General features: G+C 33.8%; 1 protein-coding gene across 1 annotated transcript in view; it reads right to left on the reverse strand.

Annotated features, from left to right (window-relative positions):
* ADGB (androglobin) overlaps window positions 1-13528 on the reverse strand; it is a 146875-nt gene that overhangs the window by 21317 nt on the left and 112030 nt on the right. Inside the window, exons 28-29 of the mRNA XM_064486604.1 lie at window positions 11234-11427; window positions 8970-9081 (exon numbers count right to left, since the gene is read on the reverse strand). Coding sequence (XP_064342674.1) covers window positions 8970-9081; window positions 11234-11427 — 306 coding nt within the window. The remainder of the gene's footprint in view (window positions 1-8969; window positions 9082-11233; window positions 11428-13528) is intronic.

Genomic DNA, 13528 nt, shown 5'->3' on the forward strand with positions numbered 1-13528 from the left:
AGTGAAAGAAAAATGTTAGTCTAATGCATTTGATTTTCTTTTTTTAAACAAGCAAACAAACAGACCTTTAATAAAGATCTGTGTGACTCTCTTTTATACAATTGAGAAATAATTCACATACCATAAGTATAAGTCAGTGGGTTTTGGTATATTCGTGAAGTTATGTAATGATCACTACTATTTAATTTGTTTCCGGTCTGGATGCATTCAGTTCATTTTCTTGCCTAATTACCTTGGCTGTTACCTCCAGTATGATATTGAATTGATTCATCTCTGCTTTACATTTGTTACTCTCTTCTTTCTGCCTACTTTAGGCTTAGTTTGTTTTTTCTTTTCTAGTTTTCTAGATTTTTAAGGTGGAAGGTTAAGTTATTGATTTGAGATCTTTGTTCATTTTAAATGTAAGCATTTATAGCTATAAATTTCCCTCTTAGCACTGCTTTCATTGCATCTCGTAAGTCTTGGTATGTTGTTAATTGTTTTCCATTCATCTCCATGTATTTCTTAATTTCTTTCATGGTGCACTTTATTTCTTCAGGTGGATATAAATTACTGCCTAGTGTCATTTTATTTCAGCATGAGTGACTTCCTTCAGTATCTCTCATAGGGCAGGTTTGTTGGTGACAAACTTTTTCAGCTTTTTTTTTTTTTTTCTCTGGGAATGAGGCTTTGGAAGAGATTCAGTTCCATTTTCCTATACCAGGAATATAGGCTGTTAGTTTTCAAGGCTCCTACTGAGCTGAAGACCAGGGGATGAGACTGGGGCAAATAAAAATGCCATGAAACTCACTGTTCTTAAAGAGAGATGGCTGTTTTATTGAATAAAGCCTTTGTTAATTTCCGGAGTTCTGAAAAGTTGATTCTGGTCATCTCGTCAGTTTTTTCATTGTTTTTACAGAGGAGTTAATTTTTTGAATCTTTTTTCTGCTATTTCCATTGATGTCCTCCTGGATTTCTTTTCTTATTTGAAACTCCTGAGTTATCTGTGCATGCAGTTTGTCTGGGGCAGAGTTCTGAGAGAATGGAGAATTCACATAGGCCAGGTCTCTCACAGTTGCCTAGAGACATTGTCATAAGAGTATGAAATATCAAAAAGCTCTGTGGAGGAAGGTGAGATTCCATTCTAAGCTGCTCAGCTCCTGAGTGTGAGGAGCTGGCAAAGTAAAAAGTGATTTAACTTGTGAGCAGAAAAATGAAAATAATGAGACCACAGAAAACAAAATAAGGTTACTTAAATGAGAGAAGAATGAGGCATAAGGGTGGAAATGATAAGCCACAGAAATTGAATCAAGAGAAGAAGGAAGAAGAAAGGAAGACAAAGATGTTTATAGGAAGCCACACAGTAAAATCACCTTTTATCAGAAACCCAGGATAGAATGTAAGGAGGCTACAAAAGACATGTTTCTCTTTGGTTCTTTGATATCCTTTGTAACCAAAAATTTTGAGGTTGAGGAAACACTAGTTGCACAGAAATGAGAGCCCATGTATTTCAATGCTGCCTTCCTCCAGAGCCTCCTAACACTGCCTCTGCTCCATACAGGTGGTGCAGTACAGCTCTCTGTCTTAAGCCCAGTATGAGTTAACTGGGCGTAAACAGTCTCAGTGGCCACAGCTACCACCTCAGCTTCTTGCCCCAGTAAAATCCGCGTCCCAGAGATCGCAATGCCAGCAAAGTCAGGAGTTAGCTAGAATTTAGAGCTCTATTTGTGGCCAGTGCTATATAATAGAACCTCATAAAAACTCAGAGTAGAGGAACTCATAGTATGTATTCATTATCAGATTGTCTAACTTTAATATGTAAAGCTTTATCTGTATGTGTTGGGAGCGTATGCATCAGTAAGATGCAAGAATAAATATCCTACTAGCTCAAAAATTGTGAAAAATGTGACCCCCTCATTGCATATTCATGTATTTAGAAGAACTCTAGAGAAAATGACCTTTGGAATAAAGTAATATACCCCTTTCAGAGAGGAAGTGCTCAGGGAGCATTTGCTGGAAAGACCTTTAGCATAATGCCTTTAGGTTTCCTCTGACATTATCTTACATGTATCCAGAATACAGCAGACAGAAATCTTCAGTGGATAATAAAACTTACAAAAACTACAGAAATGTAATTTTTATTTTACGATTAAAATTCAGTGCTTAGGTTTATAACATAATTTCTAAACTAGAAAACTTGTTTAGAACAAAGTAGACATTTACCAAGTACAATCACACTTGATGAATATAAACAGGAAAAGCATACATATACATATATATATACACATATATACATATGAATATATAAGTATATATAGTAAATATAAATAGTATCTACAACGTGTGGTTTCTTCAAAGACTCTGAAAGGATAAATCATGAATGAATGTACTGTACCTAAGAAGCAGCAGCAATATAATATTTATTAGTTAAGGAAATAATGTTATAATCCTGCTAATAAAATTAGCAATGGGACTTGAAATCAAATACTTTTGAGAATGATAAAGTTTATTTATTTATTTATTTTTTTGCAAATAGATTAGAACTTCAAATGTGCAGGCCAGTAACATAAACAAAATGAACTTCATTCCATTGTATATTCTTGCCTCCTTTGTCAAAGATTAGTTGACCAAAAGTTTGTGGGTTCATTTCTGGGCTCTCTGTTCTGTTCCATTGGTCTATATGTCTGTTTTTGTACCAATACCATGCTGCCTTGATGACTGTAGCTCTATAGTATTGTCTGAAGTCTGGGAGAGTTATTCCTCCAGCCTCTTTCTTTCTCTTCAGTAATGCTTTGGCAATTCTAGGTCTTTGATGGTTCCATATAAATTTTATTATGATTTGTTCTAGTTCTGTGAAATATGTCCTGGGTAATTTGATAGGGATTGCATTAAATCTGTAGATTGCCCTGGGCAGTGTGACCATTTTAACAATATTGATTCTTCCAATCCAAGAGCTGTAATATCTTTCCATTTTTTAAAGTCTTCTTTAATTTCCTTCATTAATGGTTTATAGTTTTCTGTGTATAATTCTTTCACCTCCATGGTTAGATTTATTCCCAGATATTTTATTACTTTGGGTGCTATTTTAAAGGGGATTGTTTCTTTACTTTCTCTTCAGCAAATGGTGTTGGGAAAACTGGACAGCAGCATGTAAATCAGTGAAGCTAGAACACTCCCTTACACCATATACAAAAATCAATTCAAAATGGATCAAAAACTTAAACATAAGACAAGATACAATAAACCTCCTAGAGGAAAACATAGGCAAAACATTATGTGACATACATTTCAAAAATTTTCTCCTAGAAGAAATAAAAGCAAGAATAAACAAATGGGACCTAATGAAACTCACAAGCTTCTGCACAGCAAAGGAAACCAGAAGTAAAACAAGAAGACAACCTATGGAATGGGAGAAAATTTTTGCAAATGAAACCGACAAAGGCTTGATCTCCAGAATATATAAGCAGCTCATACGACTCAATAAAAAAATAAACAACCCAATCCAAAAATGGGCAGAGGACCTAAACAAGCAATTCTCCAAGAAAGACATACAAATGATCAAAAGGCACATGAAAAAATGTTCAATATCACTAATTATCAGAGAAATGCAAATCAAAACTACAATGAGGTATCACCTCACACCAGTCAAAATGGCCGTCATTCAAAAATCCACAAATGACAAATGCTAGAGAGGCTGTGGAGAAAGGGGAACCCTCCTACACTGCTGGTGGGAATGCAGTTTGGTGCAGCCACTATGAAAAACAGTGTGGAGATTCCTCAAAAGACTAGGAATAGACTTACCGTACAACCCAGGAATCCCACTCCTGGGCTTGTATCCAGAAGGAACCCTACTTCAGGATGACACCTGCACACCAATGTTCATAGCAGCACCATTTACAATAGCCAAAACATGGAAACAGCCTAAATGTCCATCAACAGGTGACTGGATAAAGAAGAAGTGGTATATTTATACAATGGAATACTACTCAGCCATAAAAACCGACAACATAATGCCATTTGCAGCAACATGGATGGACTTGGAGAATGTCATTCTAAGTGAAGTAAGGCAGAAAGAGAAAAAAAAAATACCGTATGAGATCGCTCATTTGTGGAATCTAAAAAACAAAAACAAAAACAAATAAACAAACAAACAAAAACAAAGTGTAAATACAGGACAGAAATAGACTCATAGACAGAGAATACAGACCTGTGGTTGCCAGGGGGGCGGAGGGTGGAAAGGGACAGGCTGGGATTTCAAAATTGTAGAATAGATAAACAAGATTATACTGTATAGCACAGGGAAATATACACAAAATGTTATGATAACTCACAGAGAAAAAAATGTGACAATGAGTGTGTATATGTCCATGAATGACTGAAAAATTGTGCTGAACACGAATTTGACACAACATTGCAAAATGATTATAAATCAATAAAAAATGTTAAAAAAAAAGAACTTCAAAATAACAACGCTGCAAACTATATATGAAGGCAAATGGAATCTTGAGCAAGTACTACCTGCTCAAGATTCTCCAATTTCTATTTCCTTAAGTGAAAGTAAGCAATTTTTAACTAAAACTTAGGTATTGAAATATACTAAGGGTGGCACTGTTGCCTCATGTTAACCAGATGCCAAACTTTCTAAAATTTTATAATAGAAATATCCTAGGTTGTACATGGCCATGTTTCAAGCCTTACATTTTGTCATATGTTATAAAGATATAATTTTTTGGAGAAAAATTAAATTATATATTTTATTTCTCATAAAAATTAAATGTTGAGTTTAAATCAAAAAATAGGGCAACATTTCTATTTAACTTACATAAAATTTTAAATTAGTCTGGTGTATTCATAAAAAACACATGATTTTTTTTTGATGTAAAGTATTTATAATTGAAAAGTAAGCTAAGGTGATAATTTGAGGACATTTATAACTTAATTTTTCTAAAATATATCACACTCCTAAGGTTAAAGTTTGTAAGTCGTAAATATAATTGACAAAAGTGGTCATATTGATATGTTTTAATTTAAACAAATTGGCTACCTAAAAAAACACATTTATAAACATGAAATTAGAGAATGATTATTCTGAATTCAAAAGCCACTTAACTTTCAAAAAGATTGGCCAACATATTCTTTCAAATGGAAAATTTTCCTAGTGCACTTAAAATACAATTCAATCCTGAATTTCTTTGCTACTTTAAGCAAAAAATTATATTAAGTGATGCAAGGTATCATTTATTTTTTAGCAGCTGCTCATTCACACATAAAATTGTCAAATGTAATGTCAAAAAAGAAGACATATAATTATTCCTAAAGACTTAATTTTCTATTTGAAATACACAATAATGATAAAACCATTTTTTCAAGTGTTAATAGGTTCTAGGAACTTTATATATATATTATTTTGAAACTTTACAACAACTTTGAAAGAGAGGCATTGTTATATAATACAGGAGTTATTCTAATTTTGCAGGTAATAACCCAGTTTCAGGTAGTTGAATATACAGTAGTTTAGTCACTAGGCTGTATTTCTCCATTTAATGTTAACTTCCTGTTAAAAACTTAATTCATATTATTAATTTTGTACCCAAACCAGGATCTACATTTTATATTATTCCAGATCTACATTTTAAATTACGCTACTGTGTTCAGGTATTGAAATTCCACCTGTGTTAGACAATTTGAACTTGAGAAACAAACAAGCTGTATATTACATCCTCAGGACCTATTTATCTTATAAGTGGAATTTTGTACCTGTTGAGGACATTTGCCCATTTTCTATATTCCCGGCCACCTCTCTGGTGACCACCAATATGTTCTATGTTTCTGTGAGTTCTATTATTTCAGATTCCACATACAAATGAGATCATGCAGCATTTGTTTTTCTCTGTCTGACTTATTTTCATTTATCAAGCATTCATGTTGCTGCAAAAGGCAGATTTTCCTTCTTTTTATGGCTGAATAATATTCCATTGTGTATACATACCACAATTTCTTTATCCATGCATCCACCAATAGGTGCTTAGGTTGTTTCCATGGCTTGGCCATTGTAAATAATGCTGCAGTGAACATGAAGGTGCAGATGTCTCTTGACATTGGTTTCATTTCCTTGGGATACACATTCAGAAGTGAAATTCTTAGATCATTTGGTAGTTCTAGTTTTAATTTTTTGAGAAATCTTCATACTGTTTTCCATAGTGTAGCCACATTTCCATTAACAGTATTTCTCCATATTCTCACCAATACCTGGTATCTCCTATCTTTTTGGTAACAACCATTCTAAGAAATGTGAGGTGATATCTCATTGTGGTTTTGAATTTCATTTCCTTAATTATTAGTCACGTTGAGCATTTTTTGTGTGTCTGTTTGTCATCTGTATGTCTTTCTTGGAAAAATGTCTATTCAGGTATTTTTTTAAATGGATTGATTGTTTTTTTGATATTGAGTTGTGTGAATTCTTTATATATTTTGGATATTAACTTTTTATCAGATAAATGGTTTGCAAATACGTTCTCCCATTCCATAAGTTGTTTTTTGTTTTATTGACGATTCCTTTGCTGTGCAGAAGCTTTTTAGTTTGACGCAATCTTACCTGTTTATTTTTGCTTTTGTTGCTTATGCTTTTGGTATCAAATCCAAAGAAAATCATTGCCAAGACTAATGTCAAGGGTTTTATCCCCTATGTTTTCTTCTAAAGGTTTTATGATTTCAAGTCTTTAATCCATTTTGAATAGATTTTTGTGTATAGCATAAGATGGGGGTCAGGTTTCATTCCTTTGCATGTGGCTGTCCAGTTTTCCCAGCGCCATTTATTGAAGAGACTATCCTAACTCTGTTGTATATTCTTGGTTCCACTGTTGTAAATTAACTGTCCATATAGGAAAGTGTTTATCTCCAGTTTCTTGATTCTGTCCATTGGTCTATGTGTCTGTTTTTATGCCAAACCATATTATTTTGTTTACCATATGTTTGAAATTAGGATTTGCAATGTCTTCAGACTTTTGTTTTTCTTAAGATTGCTTTGGCTATTCAGAATATTTTGTAGTTCTATCTGAATTTTAGGATTTTATTTTTTCTGTGAGAAATGCCACTGAAATTTTGATAGGGACTGCAATGAACCTAGAGATGGCTGTGGGTAGTATCAAATTTTAAAAATACTGGATTGGAAGCCAGACCTTCAGGCAGCAGCTTTTAAAGTATGCAGAAAACCTCTTTCAGGGAAGAAAAAGGCCATGGGCGTTTCTGCCTGCTCTCTCTGCACTGAGCCCTGGAGGCCACAACATCCTTGTAAGCCTATTAAGAGCTGTCTCTTTGTTTGCTAATAGTCCTGTGGGTCTTGTGGACACAAGCCCTATTGTCTTTTAAAGCTAGGTGTTTTGGGTACCACTCACTCAGGTGGAAGTTTTAAGGGGGGGGGCACTAGATGTTTGGTCCAAATCCTTTGCTTTGGGAGTTGAGATTTCCTTTCCAATTGTATTTTGCCGTTCTGGGTGTGGGGTTTATGGCGAGCGTGTATCTCAATCTTTCAGACACGTCTTGGTATGAGTTTTTTCTCATTTGCCTGATGTGTAGGAGTTAATCAGCTAGGTTCTGGGTTTCTTTAAGAAGCAATTGCTCCTTCTGTATCTGTGTCTGTGGGGGAGGAGGTTAAGTTCAGGAGCATCCTGTATCATCATCTTAAACCAGAACTCTCAGCTTTCAACTTTTCTGAGTAAATATTAAAGAGCACAATTACTGGATTTTATAGTGTCGACCAAAAAATTAATCAGTCGATCTAAGAAAGAAATGGAAAATTTTATTCTAGCCAAATTAAGGATTATAACCCAGGAACAGCATCTCAGAAAGCTCCAAGAGCTCTTCCATCCATGAGAAGTCAGGGGACAGTTACATACAGTTTTTAAGACAGAGGGCTGTGCACTAAATGACATATTATTGACAGCATACACAGTCCAGATCTAAGTGTCATAGTGGCCCCTTACAAATCAAAAAGGAATGCTATCTTTTAAGGGTTTGTCTTGCTGATGCTAAGAGAATGTTGCTTTTTACAGTTGAGGACGTATTTCTGCTGATGGGGGACGTCTGGTAGGCACATAAGGCAGATAGATACACAACGCAATGCACAGGAGAGGGGAGAGAGGAGGCCAAAAGGCAGAGAAAAGATTTTATGTTTAAGTTTGTCTGGTCTTGCCATAAAATGTGAATTTTATTTCACAATAGTAAGCGTATTTTTAGTTTCATAAGAAACCATAAAACTGTATTCCAAATTGGCTGTACCATTTTGTATTCCCACCACCAGTGTATGAGAATTCCTGTTATTCTGCATCCTCCCCAGCTTTTGGTGTAGTATTATGCTCTTTCGTACTGTATAGTTTTATTTTGAAAATGATGCATTTACGTTCACTTTTATGATTAGGCAATCTTGCTTAAAATTTGAAAAGAATATACATCAAAAATACCCAATCCTTTAGATTTAATTATTTTATTGAGTAAAGTGATATAAAGCTTAGGAGTAGAGGCTATTTGAATTTTTTTTTAATCTAAATCATCAAACTATCATTTTCTGCTCAGGAATATTGAGAGTAGTTAATATTTTGTAAACGTAAACCTGAATCCTCTTTCAGTAGGATATTCTCTATCCTTTAAATATTTTAAAAACTTACCTTTAGGGTTCCATTTTCTCAACAACTTGGACACATATAATTTTATAACTAGAAGAGTTTCCTGTACATTTCTTAGAGAGTCATCAAGTAATTTTACCCAACTGGACAACAATTTGTTTAAACTAGGCCTAAACAATCAGGTATTTTTCCCTTTTAGAAACAAAACACTAAAGATTTTGAGGCATGTAATCAATGAGCAGAACAGGAACTGCCAGTACATTAAAGTACAAGCTGCAAGCAACAATGTTTTAATAATTACATTACAAATTTACTGTTAAATATTTGTGTAAGATACAAAATGCATGAAAAACATTTAGGGTGACATACCTTTGCTATCATTTTTCTCTAAGTCTTTTAGTGCTTGAACAAACATCAACTGACTTTCAGTGAGAGGCCAACTGTTATATAACACCGAACACTGTATGACATACTTGTATACCTGTGAAATGAAGTGCAGCGTTTAAACACAAACAGCACAAATAAACACAGTATGTGCCTAACAATTTATTATTTTAGGCACATAATAAATGCATATTTTCTGGATCAGACAATAGTAATTTAATGAAATGCTGTCAGACAGTCTCCAAAATTCTGTAATACCACAGTCTACACAAGTTTATCCTCACATCCCCACCAATATCTACAGTCAAATATTCTAGTATTTACAGTTTTTTGCATTCATGTTTGTAAATGAAATTTGTTTATTTTACTTTTGTTACTTATCAAGTTTTAGAATCAGAGTTACATTAATCTCTTAAAAAGAACTGGAAGGTTTGTATTGTTTTTCTGTTTTTTGGAACAATCTACTCCTCAAAAGTCTGTTAGACTTTCACAGGACAGCCTATAAAGCCATTTAGGCCTATGGCTTTTTGGAAAGGTAAGACTTTATCATTTCAGTTTTATTACTCTGACTTATTCTTATTATTCTTATTATTTCCTATTTTCTATTTTCTGGTGGAACAGCTATGCCATTCCTCCTCCTACTCCAGGAACTTTACATTTAAAACAATTTTTCTAAGTTTTAAATTGGCTAGCATAGAGTTGTATATCATAAGTAAAATTTTTCTTAAAACCTGGTGTTTGCATTTATACCTCCACTCTACTGTTTTGTTCTGTATTTGATTCATTTATATTTTCTTTCTGTTTCTTACTTGATAGGTCATACAAGAAGCATGTCAACTGTATTAATCTTAAAAAACGTTTAAGGTTTATTAATCTTCCTAAATTTTGTTCTCCATTTTACTGATTTCTACCCTCATTTGTATTAAAACCTTTTCTTCTTATTTTGAGTTACGCTTTTACTCTTTTTCCTATCTCTTTGTTTCAATAGCTTAGTTCATTTGTTTTAATCATTTATACTTTCTGATGAATTAATTTAAAAGTAAACATTCTATTGAACACTACTTTAGATGGCTAACAAATTTTGATTTGTAGTTTTTTTTATTTTTATTGAATCCTTTGTAGTTCATAATTACTTTTTGAATGATTTTTTAAACTAAAGTATTATTTAGTTCATTTTACTTTGTTTCCACATTTATGGGATTGTAGGCTGTTAATCATTAATATTTATATTATTGTATTATGTTAAGATAAACTTTATACAATATAGTTTGGTTTTTATTGAGGCTTCCTATGTGTTCTATGAAAAAGTATATTTTTTTATTAGGGGAAGTGTTCTATATGGGTATCTGAAGGATTAAGGTTATGCTTAATATTTCAAATCCTAATGATCAAATGTATTTTTTTTTTCAACTTGATCTACTAGTTTCTGAAAGGTGGGTGTTCATATTCTTATTAATAGCCAGCTATTACTTGTTAACTAATTAATTTTCTCTGTAGTTCTAATAGTTTTTGCTTTTTATGTACTGAGTCTGGGCAGTGAGGTGTGATATGTTAGTCATGGTCATATTTACTTACTTCCTTTTATCTTTATATAATATCCCCCATGAATTCTATTACTGAGATATTAAAATATCATCACAGCTCTCTCCTGGTTGGAGTTTAAACTTTCTGTGCCATTTTCTTTAAAAATGTCACTTTTAGACTATTTAGAGTTGGATCTTATTCTTTAAACTTAACTTTAAAATATTACCCTTTTAATTGATTAATAATCCATTTGTGTTTATTCAAATTACTGTCATTAGGATATTTCTAGCATTCCACTTTTATTTCTTTTAACTAATTAATTAATTAATTAATTAATTTTCTTGGTTTCCAATGAATAGATCATGTTTTCTTTTGCTGCTTTAAATTATATGCATTGTCCTATATTTCTTCAATTTAAGGCACTTACAACTCAGTTTTTATTAATATGTGACCTTTTTCAAAGTTTCATAACGTCTTAACTCACATATAACGTAAGATGATCACATCTACATTATACGGTTAGTGCAAATCTGCCACGTATTTTAAAATCTTGGCACAGAGAGAATTTTCAGTAATGTTTAATTCTTCAATTCTGGTTATATACTAGCGGCATTAGGTATAGAAAGTATTATATACATTGACAATTTTTAGGGAAGTAATTGTTGCAACGTATGTTACATTTTTAGGAGCAGTATTATTGAACAATTCTTTTAAACGTGAAATACCTGCTGTGATGTGCTCATGTTTTCTTCTGTGGTGGGTACACAGGTCGTTTCCTCATCCACAATAGGCTGACCAGTGTCAATTGCACTTCCAAGTCTTTTATAGTATTTCTGACTTCCCTGGGCAGATTTCTTCTTAATGTAAAATTCTGGCTCCTTCTTAGGTGCAGCATGACTTAAAAGAATTTGCTTGCTAGCTGAATATGAAAAATATTACGTTTAAGTTGAAATATATGGAATGCATAGTTATTACCGACTGTGTTGTTTGGTTATAACCCTCTATAAAATACTCGAAGGAACAGGTCAATTTGTGTTTTTTGAATGAGCTGAAAACCAACATCACTGGCTTCTGGGAAATGTTCTGGTCCTAAAAAAACTATAATAGTATATGACTTGCATAGAGTAATGCATATTCTGAGCAACCAATGATTGCTAAAAGAATATACAACAATTGGATAATTTCTCCTTCACTCTGTGACACTTGAATGACACAACTAACACCACAAACTTTGACTTCTTCTCTGTTTAATATTATATGTGAGTATAATTTTTAATGCTTAATTTCTACATTCATTATTTTGTAATTAACAGGTAATATAGGTACCATTGGAAGGGATACAAATAGATATGTGCTGGATGTTAATGAACTCATCAAACATGTATTAAGGGAACATAAGAGAATGACACAGGGAAATCCCAGTTCCAGCCACGACAGAATAATGACCACGATTCATTTTCACACCATAAAAAAATGACAAAATTGGGCAAAACACATGAAGCAACTGTTTCCAGCCATTGGCCAACAGCCAGCCCAGGACTGTGACCCTTGAGAGAAGGGCAACAATCAAGATGATTTCTCCACTTCCCCAGATTTCTGCCTGTGAGCACCTTCTCACCTGTGGCACAGGGAAATAGAGTCTGAACAGTGAACAGCTGTTCTGTCAGGTTCAGGAAGCAAAGACTAGAATTTGAGGCTCCTGAGATAATTAAAATTGGGAGGCAGGGTACCACAGAGGAGGCACCTGAGGAGCAAAGGAACTCAGAAACATGCATAGGGATCCACTTGAGTATGTAGCCGAATGCTAAATTTCGTTTGTACAAATACTTAACAATGCCTGGTAAACAATTACTGGAAGATTGTGAGTTTAATGGAGATTCTGAAGGTTGCACAGTGCTGAGAGACATTGGTGAAATGAACAAAATTTAATGAAAACACAGGGCATTCAGTTGAAATTCAAACAAGGCTATTCTTTAAGAGTAGAACTACCCTAACCCTAGAGTAATAGAAACTCTAGACCTGACTGAAGAAAGCTTAGAACCAAGTCTTGATAGGATTAAGCTAAACTGTAAATAAATTGTCTGCCAGAACAAAATTCCACATTCTTTTGATGAAGACAGCGTAATCTAGAGTCTTTGTAATGTAGCAGATTTAGTGGGCGTCGTACTATACAAACAACACTTGAGAAAAAAGTCAATATAAATAACCCAATAGCTGACATAGATACTGAGCTTAGCAAAAGGACTTTAAAATAGCTATTAAAAAAAGTGTTAAAGATCTGAGGGAAAAGGTTGACATAATGAAAGGACAAATGATGAATATTAACAGGAAACTGAACTATATAAAATGAAATTCTAGATCTGACTATAACTGAAATGAGACATTCCTGTATGGACTTAAACATTGTCAGATTTAGAAGAAAAGATTAGTAAACGTGAAAATAATCTAAATGGAAGCAAAGAATACAGAAAAAATTGAACAGAGGCTAACTGACCCATGGTATGATATTGTAGCGGGTGGAAGAGTGAACCCCCCCTAAAAAAAGAAATATATCCACTCAAAATTTCAGAATATAACCTTATTTGACACAAGGATGTTTGCAGCTAAAATCAGTAAGGATCCCAAGATGAGATCAACCTGGATTAGAGCGGGCCTTCAATCCAGTGGTAAGCATCCTTAAAAGAGAAAAGGAGAAGACACAGATACACAGAAAGAAAGCCATGTGAAGACACGGGCAGACATCGGCAGAGTTATGCTCCCACAAGGCAAGAAACGCTAGGAGCCGCCAATAGCTAGCAGAGACAAGGAAAGATTCTGTTGCAGGGGCTTCAAAGGAGATGTGGCCCTGATCAAACCTTGATTTTGGACTTCTGTCCTCCAGAACTGTGAGACAATACATTTTTGTTGTTTCAAGCCCCCCAGTTTGTGGTAATTTGCTAACAGCAGCCCTAGGAAATGCATACAGATAACAAATAATATAATTCATGTGTATTCTTAGTCCTAAAAGGAGCTCCTATAAA

Source organism: Camelus dromedarius, chromosome 6 (assembly GCF_036321535.1).
Source record: "Camelus dromedarius isolate mCamDro1 chromosome 6, mCamDro1.pat, whole genome shotgun sequence".
In the NCBI taxonomy this organism is placed as follows: Eukaryota; Metazoa; Chordata; class Mammalia; order Artiodactyla; family Camelidae; genus Camelus; species Camelus dromedarius.